Source organism: Ovis canadensis, chromosome 3 (assembly GCF_042477335.2).
Source record: "Ovis canadensis isolate MfBH-ARS-UI-01 breed Bighorn chromosome 3, ARS-UI_OviCan_v2, whole genome shotgun sequence".
Taxonomy (NCBI): Eukaryota; Metazoa; Chordata; class Mammalia; order Artiodactyla; family Bovidae; genus Ovis; species Ovis canadensis.
Genome location: NC_091247.1, coordinates 8,325,387 through 8,343,722, shown reverse-complemented (window position 1 = coordinate 8,343,722; position 18,336 = coordinate 8,325,387). Strand labels below are relative to the sequence as shown.

Below are 18,336 nucleotides of genomic sequence, written 5' to 3'. Positions count from 1 at the left end.
ATGTCATCCTCTCCCACCCCCTTCTCTTCCTGTGGGACTCTCTTCCCCTCCAAACCTCTGCAGGAACCATCCTCAGGAAGAGCGTCACCTCCACAGCTGCAGCGCCGTGCAGCCCTCACTGCCCTGAACCTGCTGCGGGCCTCTGACTGCCCTGAACCTGCCACGGCCCCCTCGCCTCCCTTGATCCTGACCTCCTTGAGAGTAGCGTCTGGTTTCAGCCCAGAGGGAGCTGGGGTTCTGAGAGGGGGAGTGACTTGCTCTAAGTCACACAGGCAGGGGAGGTCAGACTGGAAGAGCCAGGTGAGCTTGGCTCTGGAGCCGTGTACCCCCAGCCCCCAGGGCCACCAGGTCTCCACCCAGGCTGTAAAATGCATGACTCACAAAGAAGCTGGCCATTCTGCTGGAGTGTGGGCTCCCAGCCTGGGAGGTGAGGGCCCCAAGTACTAGGCCAGAGGGAGAGCTAGAACTTAGACACGGGAAACGGGGCTGGAGCTTAGGTGCGTTTATTTCTGTACAAATCATTACAAAATCAAGTCTAGGGTAGTCGCCGGCCCCCACCCCTTGCCCCAAAGTGCAATGACTCACTGCTGGCCTCCTTCCCCACCTGACCCTGCTCAATCCACAGCCTCCTCCAGGAAGCCCTCCCATCTCTTCCCTTCAAGACTCCAGAAGAGCTGGGGGGTAAATCCAGCCCACCAAGGCCCAGCAATAAAGTGCCTGATGTAGAGGGAGATGACAGAACTTAGGCGACAGCTCCCAGGCCTCTAGAGCCTTCCCAGGCCCAGGTGGGGGAAGGCCCTTGGACTACTCCAGCAGCTGCCAAAGAAGGGGCTTCGGGAAACCTCAGGTGGGCTGGGATCCCCCCTCCTCTCAGCCCCAAAGGCTCCTCCGACAGGTGGAAAACCTCATGGCTGGATGGCAGAAACGGGCCTGGCTCTTTAAGAGCCAGGCTAATGGCAGCTGGGCAGAGGGGCTAAGAAAACAGCTGAAGGTTTGTCCATTCTTTTCAGAGTTCCCTAAAGCCTGAGGAAGTTGCACAAAAATACCCTCAAGTTTCCAGGAGGAGGTGAGGAAGGGAACCCCAGACCCTCAGGAAGCTGAGCCCCCCAGCAAGGGGCGGTGGCTGGAGGTGCCCAGTCTTAACGGAGGACAGACTCAAGGTGGTTGGTGGGGGGAAGTGGGAGGGTTCTCAGACTCTACAATTAGCCCCAGCCTGGCCCCCTACCCCCACTCAACCTCTCTCTAGCTCTGGAAAGGGAGGAGGTGGCTTCCTGGGACAGGACCCCACCATCCCCATCAATAGGAAGTGATTTGTGGTCCATCCTGGGGTTCTGAACCAAGGCCTCACAGGAAAGGACATGACCTTAGCCTCAGATTACTCAGAAATACCCTGATTGACTATGCTCAGACCCTGACTGGACAAAAAATACCCTCAACACCTGATTAACCACATAGAAGCCCAAATCCTTGATTGGCCAAGAGATTCCTCCAGACCCTGGATGGCTGGAGGCTGCGCCCGCTTCAAGGCCTGACCGGCCAGAAGACACCCTGACCAGCCTTGATTGGCCAGGGACGGCCCCGGGTCGAGCAGCTGGGTGGAGAGCCACTTCTCCCGTGTCCCTCGTGAGAGCCCCACAGGCGTGGTGGCCTAGGTCCAGGAGGGGTGGGAGAAGGTGATTCCGTACAGCTGGGCCCAGGACGAGAAGACCCTCTTCTCCGTGATGAAGCGGTGGTGGTTGCCCTTGCGGCTGTTCTCGTTCTGGATGTAGGTGACACACTCGTCTGGCCCCTTGGGCTCATAGTAGTGGTAGGGCATACGCTGCAGGTGGGGCCGCAGGCTGCGGCAGAACAGAGGGGGCCGTAAGGGCAAGGTGGGCACTGGTGAGAGCCTGCCCTTCCCAGCCTCTGACCGAGAATCCCCGCCCCCTCCCTGGGCCTCAGTTTCCCATCTGTGAAATGGGTATAGTAGAGACTAGGTGTGTGACTCTCAAACTTTTTTTTTTTTTTTTTAATCTATTTGGTCGCATCAGGTCTTACTGTGGCAAAAGAGCTTATGTGGACTCTTCCCGGACCAGGGAGTGAACCCCATGTGCCTTGCATTGCAAGGCTGATTCTTTACCACTGAGCCACCAGAAGTCCTCAAATTTTTATTTTTTTTTTAATGCAGTGGAAACTTTTCCTTTTCCCCAGAGGGTGGCAATGTGGGATAGTGGTAAGGACCATGGGCTCTGAAGTCTGGCCCCCACCCCTTACTGTTCCTGGAAACTGAGGCCGTTCACAAAACATCCTCCTCTTATCCCTTACAGTCACTATAAGGAGTAAATGAGATAATAAAAAGCCATGTTTGGCACACGGTCAGCACTTAGTAAAAAAAACAGCTGTCACCTACTGGGCTTTTCATATAGTAATAATAAAAATAATTATTAATATATAAACTCTGGACTCCGGCTGAGCCTGGGATGGAAGCCCCTGAGGTAGCTCTGAAGAGCCTAGATCTCTGCAGAGCAATTTGAATACTGCAAAATCGAGACCCTCAAAGGCACCCCAGCCAAGGTCTCCAGGACCGCCGCTCCACCCTGAGGCTAACAGCTGCACATCGCCCTGGGAGTGCTCACCTGCAGTAGTCAGGGGGCACCATGCCGTAGACGTGCACGTGGTCACACAACTCCACCGCAATCACCATGGTGAACCAGCCTGTGCTCAACCACGAGTGGGACTTTTCCCTGAGGGCAGAGAGGTGTCATGATGAGGGGGGGCGTGTGGGTGGGGGTGGGACGGGCAGGGAGGAAGGGCCCACCCACCCGGAGTTTCCCAGAACTCCTCCCACTCTGCCCCCTCCTGGGGCTCTCCTTCCGTGTCAGTCACCCCCTGTCCAGCCCTGCTGCGGGAGCGCGGACAAGTCTGAACGGAGATGAGGGGTGGAGGGAGGGCTCCTTTGAGGGGAAGAACAGGAACATGACATGCTGGGAATTAACTCCTGGGGAGCCTGGTCACCTTCGGGCAGGCTGGGAGTGACCCTGACCACAAAGCATGGTAGGCGGAAGCAGTTGCACACACGCTCGGAGCAAACTCCAAAGGGGAGACTAATCAGTGGAGGTCCTGCCAGGAGTGACAAGCAACAAGTTCAGAGCAAGGCATGGGGTGAGCAACCAAGAACCTCAGGCTGTGCTGCCCACCAGAACAGCCACCAGCCACACGCACGCACACGTGAGCACTTGACATGTGGTCAAGATGTGCTGTTGGTGTAAAATACACACTTTATTCCTTAGCATGAAAAAAAGAGTGTAGAATATGTCACTGATAATTTCTGACACTGTTTACTTGTTGAACTGAAAATATTTAGGGTATATTTGATTGGGGGGGGGTTCTTTGAAGAGTTGAAGAAAAAATAAACTTCTACAAGATTGACAGAGAGAAAAGACACAAATTAACCAATATCAAGAATAAAAAAGGAGGATTCGTCATAGGCCTTGTAGACATTAAAAGAATAATACGAAAACTGTAAAAAGCAACGTACATGAATTTAATAATTTAGATGAAATGGGCCAATGCCTTGAAACCACAAACTGCCAAAACTCAAGTATCCTATAACTGTTAAAGAAATTAAAAATCTTCTGAAAAAGAACACTCCAGGCCAAGAGTTTCTACCAAACATTGGCTAATTCTACCAAACATTTAAAGAAGAAATAAAACCAATTCTATATAATCTTTTCCGGAAAATAGAAGGAAAATGTTTCCCAATTCACTTTCTGAGACCAGCATTGCTCTGAGACCAAAATGAGGCAAAGACAGTACCAAATAAACTACAGACCAATATCTCTCATGAACACAGATACAAAAATCTCAACAAAATATTACAAATCATATCCAGCAATATATAAAAAGAATGACATCCACAACCAAGCAGAGTTTATTCCAGAAATGCAAGACTAATTCAATATATAAAAATCAATCAATATAATCCATCATATTAATAGTCTTAAGAAAAACCATGTGATATCAATTGATGCATAAAAACATTTGATAAATCCAATACCCAGTAATGACTAAAAAAAAATGCTTTTAGCAGGACTTCCCTGGCGGTCTAGTTGTTAAGACTCCGTTCTCCCAAAACAGGGGGCACAGATTTCATCCCTTGTTGGGGAACTAAGATCTCGCATGCCGCATCAGTTCAATTCAGTTCAGTCACTCAGTCATGTCCGATTCTTTGCGACCCCATGAATCGCAGCACACCAGGCCTCCCTGTCCATTACCAACTCCCGGAGTTCACTCAAACTCACGTCCATCGAGTCAGTGATGCCATCCACCCATCTCATCCTCTGTCGTCCCCTTTTCCTCCTGCCCCCAATCCCTCCCAGCATCAGAGTCTTTTCCAATGAGCACAGGATGGCTTAAAAAAAAAATCACCAAGAACCAAAACAAACAAACAAAAAAATCTCAGCAAACCAGTAAGAGAAGCAAACTTCCTCAACCTGTTAACTTCTTCAACCCATAGCTTCAAAAACCTACAACTAACACCATATTCAATGATGAAAGGCTGAGCAGTTTTCCCCTAAGACTGAGACCAAGGCAAGGACGTCCACTCTCACCACTCCTAAAACAACTCAGTGTTATATTGAAAGCACTAGGCAGTGCAGTAATGCACAAAAAAGAAATAAGAGGCATACAGATTGGAAACAAACAAAACTGTCCTTATATGCATGTTGTTACATCATGATCATTTGCACAGAAAACCTAAAGAGTCTACAAAAGTCTCCTTGAACCAATAAGTAAGTTTAGGAAGATTACTGGATATAAGGTCAACACACAAAAATCAATCATATTTCTATAAGCTAGCAATGAATAACGGGAAACCCATCAAAATTCTAATACTATGTACAATAGTTCTAAAAATTTTTAATATTTAGGTATAAATCAAACAAGATATGTATAGGACCTATATGTTGGACATATCAAGTTGAATAAAAGTGAATTTAATTTCGCCCATTTCTTTTTACTTTTTAAACGTGGCTACTCTAAAATTTTAAATGACCTATGTGGCTCGCATGATATTTTTATTGGATGGCACTGGCCTAGCTTTTCTAGAGACATCAGTCAGAGCAGCACATAACAAGGGTGATGTATCCTCAGAAGAGACATGCTGGGAATGGTCAACACGCTCCATGAGGCATGCTACGGGAGGGCTGTCCTAGAAAGACGCTAGGAGTGACAACACTACCTTAGAGCAGAGCATGCTGGGAGCCCTTGTCCTCTGGGAGCACGGCAAGCCCTCCCAGGGAGATGAGGCCAGGCAGAGCATGTTGGAAATGACACAAGCTAAGAGCTGGACATGAAGCGAACTCCCCTAGGAAACCTGACCAAGAAAAGGTGGCAGGAAGTGACCACACCCTCAGAGCAGTGCATGCTGGGAGCAAGAGGCCCTCCAGGTGGAGCACGCTGAGAGGGAGCACAGGGCTGGCCAGAGGGAGCGGGCAGGAGGTTGGTACCTGTCCTTGCCTGTCTCACTCCGGAAGAGGTCGTCAAACTGGCGCATGCGGCTGAGGGAGATGGCATAGGCCTCCATGTTGGGGAAGACCAGGCCTGCCCGCTGGATGACGCGCACCAGGCTGCCCTGGGGCTTCTGCATCTTGTTTGGGGGGCCCCAGAAGATGAACACAGTTTCAGGGGTCCGGTTGACAAACTCCTGAGGCCTCCGCAGCACATGGAATACACTGGAATGGGCCACCACGCGGAAGGTGGTCTTGTTGCCCACATCGGCCGAGTAGCCCGTAGTGGGTGCGTCGTTCATGCGGATTGTGCACTCGGCCCGCTCGATCTCAGGACCCAGCTTGGTGCCCAGCAGGTGGCTGGAGCTGGTGACAATCACACACTGGCCGCACCTGGAGGGCAGCGTCTGGAGGGTTAAGGAAAGCCAACACTGTTATGACCACTCGGTGCCAGATGCTGTGCTCCATACACCCAGGCCTCCAGGAGGCAGGAATTATGATGCCCATTTTAAAGACAGGGAAATTGAGCTGTATTCATTCAACATTCAACAGATATTTACAGCAAGCTTGCTAATGGCCAAGTGCAAGAGACAGAGCAATAAACAAGAGACCCCACTCCTGCCTTTAAGAAATTCACAGTTGGGGAGATAGATGGTGAACAAGTAAATGATAAACTAATGCCAGGTGGTAAGGTATACGTGCTGGGAAGGAAATAAAATAGGGGCAGAGGATCAAGACTGGCAGGAGTGAGGGCTATGCCTGAAAAGTCATCTGAGGGGGCCTCTCTCAGCTAACACCTGAAGGATGAAAAGAAACCATGCAGGACAGCCATGCTGGGATGTTCCCAAGGGCACAGAGCAGAGGCGTGCAGGGCCAGGATCCGAACCCAGGTCTACATGGCCATAGAGCCCCAGCTTCACCCTCAGGCCAGCTCTTCAAAGAAGACACCCTCCCCAGTGTATCCATGACATTTCCACATCACCCACAAACCGGCCATCAACTTGTCAGTAGGAAATGGTGTGGAAGCTGCTTTGAGCCTCTGTTTTCCCATTGGTGAAATAAACAGATTGGAACCACAAGCTATCTGAAGCCTATTTTCTGCCCATGGATTTCCTGTGCACCCTTCAAGGCTAAGTTCAGGTGCCACCTCCTCCAGGCAGCCTTCCTTGAGGCCTTACTCCAAGATCCAGCAACATGTCTCATGTTTAATACCTCAACTGGTGCCTTTGCCAGCTTTCCTGAGCTCTACCATCCTGGCCTCCCCTATCAGGCTGGAAACAGCTGCTGGCCAAGCTCTGTCTCATTCTCTTCCACATCACCCACCCTCAAGCAGGTCCATGTTCTCCCAGGGATTCTACCATTTTAGTTTCTCTTTCAAGGATCCTTAGGGCAGAGAAAGTCTCAGTTAGGTGTTCATCTGTCTCTTGTGTTGTGTGTGCGTGCTCAGTAGCTCAGCTGTGTCTAACTCTTTGCTGCCCTGTGGACTGCAGCCCGCTAGGCTCCTCTGTTCACAGAATTCTCCAGGCAAGAATACTAGAGCAGGTTGCCATACCCTCCCCCAGGGGAATCTTCCCAACCCAAGGATTGAACTCACGTCTCCTGCATTGCAGATTTTTTTTACCACTGAGCAATTGGGGAAGCCCTTAATTTGTCTCTTGTGCTTAGTCACTCAGTCGTGTCTGACTCTTTTCAACCCCATGAACTGTAGCCCACCAGGCTCCTCTGTCCATGGGATTCTCCAGGCAAGAAAACTGGTGTGAGTTGCCACGCCCTCCTCCAGGGAATCTTCCCAACCCAGGGATCGAACCCAGGCCTCCCACATTGCAGGCAGATTCTTTACTGTCTGAGCTACCAGGGAAGCCCAAGAATACTAGAGTGGGTAACCTATCCCTTCTCCAGGGGATCTTCCTGATCCAAGAATGGAACTGGGGTCTCCTGCATTGCAGGTGGATTCTTATCAGCTGAGCTACCAGGGAAGCCTCTGTCTCTAAACACATGCTAATAGGCCTTTTTCCAGTGAGGATGAGCTCATGGTCCCAGGCTCTATATGCAAAGACCTCTAGAGATTTAGGAGGGTTAGTGAGGGAAGAGAGAGAGGTAGGCAGGGGCTGGGGGACCTCCTTCTGGAAGGTGGCATCCATGCTGGAGGCCAATAATTTTCTCCCTGACCCCAAAGAAAATACTGGGGCTCAGAGGACTACAAGGTGAGCTCCGGAAATACAACCTGAGTTTCATGGCTATCCAAGACAAACAGAAGCCCCAGGAAAGACTCTGGGCCTCTCCACACAGCTGTATCTCATCAGATGTTGGGGCAATACCTGGGCTCCTCCTCTCCCTTGCTGTGTTGCCTTGGGCAAGTAACTTTGCCTCTCTGAGCCTCAATTTTCCCATCTCACCAAGGGAGATAATGCTAAACTCATAGCGCTGGTATGAGGATTACTGCTGATCACAGTGCCCAGCACACAGCGGGCAATTGACCACTGGCAGACGTTCTTACTATTGCTTTTGTGTTGTCAAGTACCCTAGAGTCCTACTCCCAAATCCTATGTAGACTCCCCTGCAGAGACCAAGATCTGAAAACCAGACAGACCTTTCCAAAGGGATTCTGATTCAGGATATTACAGGCTATTGAAGGAGCCTGGTAGGCTACAGTCCATGGGGTCGCCAAGAGTCGGACACGACTGAGTGACTTCACTTTCACTTTTCACTTTCATGCATTGGAGAAGGAAATGGCAACCCACTCTGGTGTTCTTGCCTGGAGAATCCCAGGGATGGGGGAGCCTGGTGGGCTGCTGTCTACGGGGTCACACAGAGTCGGACACTACTGAAGTGACTTAGCAGCAGCAGCAGCAGCACTGAGGGTGGAACCCTGGAGAAAACTGAGGTCCAGAGGACAGGCTGCTTGTCAGAGGTCACATCACAAACAAGGGGCTGAAGGCACCAGACTCCTGGGGTCCAGCCTTTTCTTTGGAGGGATGGAGGAAGTAGAGAGAAGAGGAGGAGGAGGAGAAGGTAGGAGCAGTGATGGTGGGCAGTGGGGAAGGGCAGTCTCCAGGCAGCTCCCAGGGAGTTTCCCAGAGCGGCTGCCCTACCTTGTTGCCAAGAATGGGGATGTATCCGTCAGTGATGCTCCACTTCCTGAGGTTGACAGGCCGGCGTGTCCGGCCCCGCAGGGAGCCATAGTGAAAGACCTCATTGGCACTGTTGGAGCTGTAGAGGATGAGGATGGTGATGAGGGCAAAGAGGATCACGAACACTGCCGACCGCTGCTCCTGGAGAGGGGAGAGGCCAGTGAGGGCCCAGCCGTCCGGCACAGTCCTCACCACCTACCATGCCTGCTAATTCCTGTTCTTTATTCCACCAGTTCAGGTACCACCTCCCCCAGGAAGGCCTCCTCCAGCTCCCTGAGCACCAGCTATCACAGGACCAATCCCACTGCATTCAGATCCCCCTCGATGAAACCGTAAGTTCTGAAGGCTGGGACTGAGTCAGCCTTGATCCCCACCATATCTCAGTTCCCAGGGTGGAGGCCAGAGCACAGAAGGGTGGCTGGATCAGATTGGATATGGGGGTTGCAAGGATCCCTCCAGCTGCAGCGGGAAGGATGCTTGGAGACAGGTGGGACTTTCAAATGAGAGGGTCCAGGTTGTCCCCAAACAGTCTCCATAAATGTTCATCATTCATTTAAACCTGAAGGGAAAGGTTGTGGTCAGGAATCAGGATGCGTGGGTAGTCAGTACACCAACTTGTGGCAGAAGGCAGGAAAGTGATCTCTGAAGCATCCACTGGGACTTATCGGCCCAGGGTCTGCAAGGCTAGGTGAGGCCCCGGAGTCCTGACTCTTTGTGCTAAGCCCCCTAGGCGGTTATTGAAGTATCGCTTCTCAGTACCAGGTTTTACTCTTTTTTCCCTGCTCTGTGAAAATGGATCTGGGCCCCTTACAAGCTTTTCTTGCTAGCAAACTTTGTTAGTAGAGGGTGCTAGAGATAGATTTCAGGAGGAAGGAAGTTTGCTGCCAGGTTCTGGGGGCTTTAAGCCTGGTTCTGGGCACTTGCTCCTCCAGGGCACATGGCTTCTCCCAGGGGTCAGCAGCTTCCTCCAGCATCCACCCTCCAGTTTTGGAGCAGCGTGCCCCTGACTCCTACTGTGACCACAGCTTCTCGGAGCTGAACTCATGTGGCACACTCAACCACTGGCAACACCCACAAAAATGAAGCTTCTCCTTCCTGGAACAGTTCTGCCTGATGCTTGAAGTGCCTCTTGGGAGTTACCTCCTGTGACCAGCCTTCTCTGTAGCCTAGCAGGTGGATTTATGACAACTTCCATGGCACAGCGTCACCGTGAGCTCTTTGCCACCCACTGAGCCGTAGCTCTTGCCGTCTCCAGGCCAGTAAGGCCTGAGTCTCAGCTCTGACTGTGGGGGCAGCTCCTTTTTATTTTTTTGGCCACATCACAAGGCTTGCAGGCTCTTAGTTCCCTGATCAGGGATCAAACCTTGTCCCCAACAGTAAAAGTACCAATTCCTAACCACTGGACCATTAGAAAATTCCCGGTGACTGCTCCTTACACCTGCTATTCTTGTATTTGTAGAGTTTGAATCCTTTGTTACTCCAATGCCCAATTATAGTTAACAATTCTTTACATTAAATTTGCTCTGTTCAAATCAGTATGGTTTTTCTTTCCGGATTGCACCCAGACACACCCACATCACCTCAATCCCAACCCCCAGGCTCTGCTAAAGCTGCAGCTCAGTGGATCCTAGGAAAGGGGTGTACAGGGCCAGGCACACAATAGGCACTCAGGAAACCATAAATGAATGGATGATGGGGAACCCTGGCACCCTTGGAGTGATGCTCACATTATGTCACTTTTGACTCTGACCGCTGTCCCCTCTCCCAGACTCCCATTCACCTTCTCTCCCCACCCCTACCCCCTACACAGAACTCCAGTCACCTTCTCAGCTAATCCTTGACCACAGATGGACCAGTCAGGCCTAGGAGGACAGAAGTGGACCTGGGCCCAGAGAGAGGCAGGAACTTGCCGAGCCCACACAGGTCAGTGGCTACAGCAAGGCTTGCACCAGGGTCTCCCACGCATCAGGAGCTTTTCAGCAGGGAAGAGAGACTGGGTATGAGGCAGATCCGAAGGCGACCATTTCACGAAGGGAAATAAGAAGCTGAGATGGGGACAAGAAATAAAGAGATGGGGATAAATAACAAAAGGTAACTTACTTTGTTGCTCTTCATCTCTCTCCGGTGTCTGCTGAGGGGCAGGGGCCAGTGTCCTGCAGGTGGCCCAGGTAGGGGTGTATGGTCACACCTGCAAGCCACAGAAAGGATTATGGTCCAGCTGGTCCTAAGAGACACTCTCCCCACTCCCACCAGCTCTCCTATCCACCCATGACGCCAAGGCTCAGGGCTGTACCCATTTTCCAGATGGAGACACCGAGGCCGAGAAAGGGCAGGAACTGGTCAGAAGTCATACAGCCAGGTGGTGGCAGAGCCCTGCCTCTCTCCCTGCCGTTCTCTCTCCCACTCTGGGCCAAAGGCAGCTTGCAGGCCAAAGGCTGGCTTCCCTGCTGGGGTGGGGGAGTGCTGCTCCTCACCTAGCAGGAGCCCATTCATACCTCTACTCTAAACCTTGCCTTATGGTCCCGAAGCTGGGAATAAAGCAACATTCCTCGTAGGTCCCCAAACTCCTCAACACTCACACCCTTCCAGGTCTTGCATAAACTGGCCCCTCCAACTGGAACACTCTGCACAACCCTGTTCATGCCCACTCATCCTCCCACCTGGGGTGGGCCAGGAATGTCCCCCTGCAGGCCACCTTCCAGCTGAGAGCTCTGATGGCACAGCTGGCCCGGGGCCTCACTCCCATTCTCGGCTGTGCCTCCAGGGCCCTGGAGATGTGCAGGAGGTCCACTAGGTGATTCCATTCTGAACTTGTTTTCCCTTGGTTTTGACTTTGTTCCTTATTACATAAGATCTTGGGGGTTAAGGGTTCAGACTCATCTATCCAATGGCCATAATCACAGCTCCACCCTGATGAGAGGGGAGAGGGTCTCAGGGAACCGTACACACTCTGCTCCTCACTCTCCAACAGACGCCCCCTACCCCGCCCCCATCTTCGCAGGACGCAGCTTCTCTGCAGTTTTCAATTTCCCCACCTTTCAAAAGAGAGTCAGTACTTGTGTCCAGCCACCTCCAGCAGATTAGGCCAGAAGACACGGAAAGTGAGTGCGCAAAGAAAGAAACTGGGGCCCAGGGGCTCCCCAGCTCGGTCGAAGCTTCCCTCCAGGGGCCTCCCGGCTCCCGCCACTATCTCCGCCCCCTGACCTAGCAGCTGTTTACTCCTACACCACCACCAGGCAGAGCCAGGCCAAAGGAGGTGTCCCCACTCAGCTCTTGACTGGTTGGGTCCTAACTCCGCCCACCACCCAACCCCGCCTTCTCTCTGCAGGCGCCCCCTCCTCCCAAGCCTTGTTTCAGGTTTCACCGCACCCGGCCTTCAAAGCCACCAGTTAGGACTCTCATGGGGACTCTCACCGGGTCCAGTCCCGCCGGATGCACAGATCAGGAGACTGAGGTTCAACGGAAGGGAAGAGCGGCTTGTTGTTAGACTCGCAGCCCACTAATGCAAAAGTTATCCAGGAGGCCTCTAGCATTCCAGCTGCTTCTTTGAGCTGAGCCTCCCCTCTCACTACGCTTTCCTTCGGATGCCCCAAGCTCCAGACACCCTAGAACACTCCTGTTCCCAGACCCGCCCCCCGACTTTCCCACCTTTGCCTGAGCAGTGCCCTCAGCCAGGACAACTGTCCCCTTGGTCAGCCCCCGTCACAGTCCTGCTCTGAGAAGGCCATGGTCAGTACAGCATCTCAGGTTCAACTGCAAATCCAGGTTCCTCCACTTACTGGCTGAGTGGCCTCGGGCAAGCCATGTGACCTCTCTGAGCCTCAGTTTCCTCATCTGTGAAATGGAATGATAAGAGTAGGTAACTCACAAGATTGTTAGAAGGATTCAAGCAGATGTGGCAAGGGAAGCACAGGGATTTGAAAGTGCTTGGTCGGGGCCAGCAGCTGTTAGTTTTGTGGTTATTCATTGTTCAAGGCCTGCCTCTTCAGGAGCTTGCCAAACAATTCTCCCCAAGGCCTCCTCTGACGCCTGGCCCAGCAACTTCCCTCTAATATCAATAAATGCTGAGTCCTTGCTAAGCACCACCCACTCACTGAATCTTCCTGGCAATTGTACACGGTAGGGGCTCTCATCCCCATTTCACAGATGAGGAGACTGAGGTTCACAGAGGCAAGTGCCTTGCAGAGCTGTTCAGAATTTGCTGGGAAGTCTTATTTCCAGGCTTGTTTCCAGGCAGCAACCTGGGGCTGAGCCTGACGGAATCTCTCTCAAGGATCCCCCAGGGCTGGTACTGACCAGAGGCCACCGGGCGCATTCCCAGCACCTGATTCAGCAGGGATAGCAGGCCTGCTGGGGAGCCACTTCCTCAGCCAGGGAGGTGGCTGTCCACAGCCCTAAGCCAGGAGCGTGGACTCAGCCCTGAGGAGGCCCGGTCAGAAGGCGGAAACCGTGGGCTAAGGCTGGGGGCCACACCCTGCCCTCTGTTTGGGGGTTTCGCCTTGCCCAGCTCGAGGATTCCTCCTACACGGTCGGGACGCCCCCACGAGTCGCGTGGGAGGAGAGCTCCGGGGAGAAGGGGGAGGGGGCTCCTAATTCCAAATAGGGGACTCCGAAACGGTGGGTGCATCTGGTAGGGGGCGACGAGTTCTCTGCATCCCGCTTGCGCTGATCCCCCCACCCCACGAACTCCAGCACTCCGGCGGGTAAGGAGCTCTAGCCTCAGCTGGGAAGAAGGGAGGCAGGTAGGACGGCGGCAGGGTCCCCGAGCTCGAATGGGGTGTCAGCAGCGGGAGGCCCCGCGAACCCTGCGACAGCCCTTGGGCGCGAGGACCGGGATCTTCAGGCGCGATTGCCAAGAGAGAGTGGGTCTAGGGGAGCCCCGGGTGGCCCCCGCATCAATCTCCATCACCAGTGGCTCCCACCCCCACCCCCACCCCCACCAGGGGTGCAGGCGGCGCCCCCTCCCGCAGCCCGCCCCCGCGCGGGGCCTGCTCACCTCCCCCGGGGAGCGCTGGCTCCCCGCGGCCCCCGAGCCCCCTCACATGGCGCCGGGAGCCGAGAGCCGGGGTCCGCGATGCTCTGGCCGCCCAGGCCCCGCCGCAGCCCCGGCCCGCCGGGTCCTAGCGCCGCCGCTCCCCGAACTCCGGCCCAGGCCTGGGAGGCGGGCGGAGCCTCGAGGGGCCGCGGGTGGCTCCGCCCCGGGGCGGTGCAGATGGGGATGGGTGAGGGGCAGGCGACCCCCGCACAGGGCACCCGGGCTCCTTGCTCACGCCTCTAGGCAGCCTGTAGCGACAAGGATAGTAACAGCCTTCCGAAGAACCTCTTCTGTGGGTCAGACCCACACCCGCTTCACTTTACTGTCCCCACGGCCGGGATGGGGCAACTGAGTCACAGACCACCCTGCCCTTGGAATCAATTGAGTTTCTCCCTGGGCATCCCTACCTCGGGCCTCCAGAGCCCTGCACCCAGTAATCACCCTGGGTGAACGCAGGGGTCCACTGTGCAAGTTCAGCTCTGCCAGCTGCTAGCTGTGTGGCCTTGGCACTCGACTTGCCGCTTCCCCTGCTTTCGAAAAATGGGGCGAACAACCTCCGGCGGTGTTGTAAGGATTAAAAAACGTTACATTACTTCTTATAATTATCATGGTATTCATTACATCATTTTCTGTGATAGTGAAAAATAAGAAGGCTGGACGCCTGGTTAAATGAACAAAGGCACAGCCCTGCTAAATGAATGATTCAGATCAATATACACCGACAGGAAGAGATGTCCAGGATGTTCACAGGAATATGTCATAAGTGAAGAAAGCAAGTGTTAAAAATGCATCTCTATACTACTTTGGAAAACGAAGTTGGAAATTTTTGCATCCTGCTCCTAGATATATTGGAGAAGGAAATGGCAACCCACTCCAGTCTTCTTGCCTGGAGAATCCCATGGACAGAGGAACCTGACAGGCTACAGTCCATGGGGTCGCAAGAGTTGGACATGACTGAGCGACTAAACTACCACCACCTAGATATATATCCTGGAGAAAGTCTTGCAAATGCAGGTAATGAAGTTCAGAGCAGCAATGCCTGAAACCAAACTGGAAATAATTCATATAGCTATCAAGGAGAATGGAATCTTTTTACATTATGATACATTCACATGGTGAAATACTGTATAGCAGGAGGAAATGACATGGATGGATCTTACAGACAGGAGTGAAAAAGCCAAGTTCTGGAAGACAAATGGAACTGCACAATATACTGTTTAAGCGCACAGCAGGCAGTAGGCCACCTCTCATAGGACAGGCGATAGCTTTGCCTATCAGAGTGATTAAAGTTTTAAAAGCAAAAATCAAGAACACAGCAGTCTTGTGTGTTGGGAGATGGGTGTGGGAGAAGGGAAAAAAGGCAGGGGTGTGCAAGTTATAGTATCAAAGTTCTGGTCTTTAAGTGGGATATGAATTCAAGAAGTTCATTATATTTTTTTATTATTCACAAGTATAACTCATGCCGTCATTCAGGTGTATTTTAAAAGGTGAAAAAAAAGAATATAAATGAAAATAAATGTTTTTGTCTATCACAGTGATTGAAGGGTCAATAGTGGTTATTTCTGGAATGATAAAATTATGGGCTGCTGTCTTCTTTTGGCTTCGCTGTATTTTCAACATTTTTTTCAGATAACGGTCACATAGTGTTTTTTTATTTTATTTTTAATATAAAAAATGAACTGCATATATAGTATAATTCCTTTTTTTATCAACTGTATATGCACGTGGGTTTGTAAGCGCACACAAACTGCTTCGGGAAGAATCCATAAAGGGACTACAGGCAGTAGTTTCCCCTGGAGAGTGGATGTGGGGAGAGTGGATGTGGGGAGAATGGACTGGGTGCTATTTTCATCTTTTGCTTTATAAACTTCCAAGTGGTATGCATTGGACTAATTTAGGACATTAATACCACTTTTAACTTGTTTTTAATTAAAACAAGCTAGTGGGGCCCCAAGGTCCAGCCTCCAGGTTGTAGAGACACTGCCCTCCAGGCACTGGGGGCAGTACAAATGGCTGTGGGCACAGGCAAGGCTTCCTGCTCCTCTGGTGTCCTGCTCCATCCGCTTCCTGAGCCTCGGCCCCACCCTCACCCCAGCCCTCCTCAGGCGCCTGACCTGCCCTGCTGGCCAGAAAACCACGGAGCAGGGGGCAGGGCACCTGATGACCAGGACTGCTGGGAGCTCACAGAAGGGAATCTCTTGCTTGAGGTCACGGGCAGGTTAGAGGCCGGGATGGAGACATCTGGTCCCCAGCCCTTCTCCCAGCCCTGGCCAATGACCCGGACTCTGGAAATACAAGGGTGCTGCAGCCCAGCTCCAGGACCAAATCTGGGGCTGGAGCTCCCCCGTCAGGCCTGCTGTGTCCCTGGGGCCAGGCTTAGTCCAAGAGGCTCTGCTCTAGGGCTAGCTTCCCTTTCCAGAGCCCCCAAGAGTAACAACCACTTCAATAATAACAAGAAGGACACGGAAGCCTACACAGTTCCCTGTGGGTCAGAGGTTTCTCCTGTGCTATTAATAACAAGGACTATGAGAACATACCTCGCTGAATCCTTAGCACAATCTATAACGTGGACACTGCTGTTACTCCCGCTTCCCGAGTGAGAAAGTGAGGCTCCGAGAGTACACAGGTGTTCCAGCTGGGATTGCCCCAGGCCTGGACGCTACACGGTCACAAGCCTTTCCGCCCACAAGGGTTTCCCCAGTGGCTCAGCTGTAAGGAATTTGCTGGCAACGCAGGAGATGCAGGTTTGATCCCTGGGTCAGGAAGATCCCTTGGAGAAGGAAATAGCAACCCACTGCAGTATTCTTGCCTGGGAAATCCCACGGACAGAGGAGTTTGGCGGGCTGCAGTCCATGGGTTGCAAAGAGTTGAACATGACTGACAGCATTTCTGCCGCCAAAGCCCCAAGCCTGCTCCACACACGTGCCAGGACCTTCATGTCTGAGAAGCTGTGGCCAGTCCTGGTGCTACTCCCTGACCCTGCCCACAGCTGGGCAGCCCATGCCCTCTGGAATCATCCCCCCGCCCCTACCAGTCTGATGGCAGTAGCTTCTGCTTCAGCCCTTCCTGCCCCAGGGTGGGGGTCCTGGTTGCACGTCACCGTCAGGCCCTTCTCACCCCTTAGCAATCTTTGCACTGTTAGGATTTTTTTCCCCACCATGGGATACTGGAAAAAGCCTTCACAGGCCTCTGGGCAGTGGGTCTGGAACTAAGAAGTCCCTGGTCATTTGCAGACAGAGGCTGGAGCCATCAGACTAGCCAAGATGACACTGGACCCGGGTGCCCACCAGCACCTAGAAGAACCCAGGCTCCTTTCCTCACCTGGGCTAAATGTGTGCGTTTCTGCCTGGCCCCAAGTTCCTTCCGAGAAGAGGCTACGTGAGATACCTCCAGGCTATGAGACTCACCCAGCTTCCCTTGGTTTCTAGGAGGAAGCAGTGGGTCCCCAACAGGCCCACAGAGGAGACCAAAGAGCCTGGGTGTGACGTAAAAACAGGGGCCCAGAGTGGCTGCCCACCAAGGTGACCCCACCACATCCCCCAGGCTCCCACTCCCCCCGACTCACCTCCGGGAAGCTGCAGGAACTGCAGTGGCAGAGAAGGGGGTCCAGAGAACGTCAGCAGGCCCCCATCCAACCTCCAGTCATCTTCGTGTGCCTGGAGGAAGTGGCTGGTGGATTGCGGCTGCCAGGTTACCACTCCAGAAAGACATCTGGGTCAACAAAGCAATAAACCTCCAACCCACCCAAGGGCAGGGCCAAGACAGAGGTGCCTCTGTACACTGGACACCAAGGGTTGGGCCTGCCTTTCCCAAGTAATGGAACAGGATGGGGAGGCAACCTCCTGGGACGGGCTGGAGTTGTAATCCAATCAAACCCAGCAGACCCTGGGCCTGGGAGACCAAGGGTGATGCTATGAGCAGACACAGCTGATGGCGGTGGGAGGTCTTCCTGCCCATCCCTTACCACCAGGACAGGCAGGGCTGGGTGAACAGAGACCCCACTGAAAGTGATGGCACCCCACTTCATGGGTGCCATCTCTCTCCTGTGCGTTGTATGACTACTCCCTGCGCCTACCCCTGTGCCTTTTACAAATGAGGAAACTGAGGCCAGGAGGGAGGCACTAACTTATCAGGGTCCTGCAGCAGAAGTAGAGCCAGAATGAAGCCAAGTCTGACTCGAGTCCTCTCTCTGAGCCTGTAAGTTCCCCCACCAACCTCCCCCCAACCTCCCCGCAGCCCTGCCACCAGCTGCGAGGTCACATTGCCCCTTACCTCTGCCCAACACCAGCTTAGAAACACTCGCCACTGCCAGGCCAGCAGTTGTGGCTTGGCCGCCAGCCTGCTGCCTCCCACAGAGTGGCTCCCTGCCTCCCCATCTCAGGGTTCTCCTCCCACGCCTGCAGAGACTTCTGGGGCCGCCGGAAACTGGGTAAGAGGAGGCAGGGTACAGGGGGCTGTGGGCCAAATGCCAGGTCTCCAGCCTCTCCTGACAAGGATGGGCGTGGGAGGGGAACATTCCAGCTACACGTGATTGGTAGGTCCAGTGCCAAATGAAAAGGTGTAGCCCCTTGTTAATTAAAAAAAAAAAAAGAGTGTCACGTGGAAACTGCAGAACATGAAGCTGAGCCTGGTGCCCGAGGTAACTGCACAGGTCACCCGTCAATCAACTGGCTGAGCCCTGGAG

General features: G+C 53.0%; 1 protein-coding gene across 9 annotated transcripts; it reads right to left on the bottom strand.

Annotated features, from left to right (window-relative positions):
* Nucleotides 1–487: 487 nt before the first annotated feature.
* On the bottom strand, nt 488–18,115 carry ST6GALNAC6 (ST6 N-acetylgalactosaminide alpha-2,6-sialyltransferase 6). Of its 9 annotated transcripts, none has more exons than XM_069582319.1 (7): nt 17,925–18,115; nt 17,218–17,363; nt 10,718–10,805; nt 8,579–8,758; nt 5,487–5,893; nt 2,616–2,723; nt 488–1,838 (listed from the first exon to the last, which is right to left on the bottom strand). In XM_069582319.1, exons 3-7 carry the CDS (start codon nt 10,730–10,732, stop codon nt 1,649–1,651), a joined length of 900 nt encoding a protein of 299 aa, XP_069438420.1. In that variant the 5' UTR covers nt 10,733–10,805; nt 17,218–17,363; nt 17,925–18,115; the 3' UTR covers nt 488–1,648. The 9 variants fall into 9 exon arrangements, with proteins under 9 accessions (XP_069438420.1, XP_069438421.1, XP_069438416.1 ...); XM_069582320.1 differs by having other exon boundaries at nt 17,218–17,349; nt 17,925–18,053; XM_069582315.1 differs by lacking the exons at nt 17,218–17,363; nt 17,925–18,115 and adding exons at nt 12,397–12,451; nt 13,614–13,806.
* Between the last annotated feature and the right edge of the window lie 221 nt (nt 18,116–18,336).

Excerpts from the sequence above, each read along its gene's own strand:
- ST6GALNAC6 (XM_069582313.1), bottom strand. The coding sequence starts at position 12,150 with ATGCTAGAGGCCTCCTGGATAACTTTTGCATTAGTGGGCTGCGAGTCT. Across the intron at positions 8,759-10,717 it reads GAGAGATGAAGAGCAACAAA|GAGCAGCGGTCGGCAGTGTT; the intron begins GTAAGTTACCTT and ends TCCCCTCTCCAG. Across the intron at positions 5,894-8,578 it reads TCCCCATTCTTGGCAACAAG|ACGCTGCCCTCCAGGTGCGG; the intron begins GTAGGGCAGCCG and ends TTAACCCTCCAG.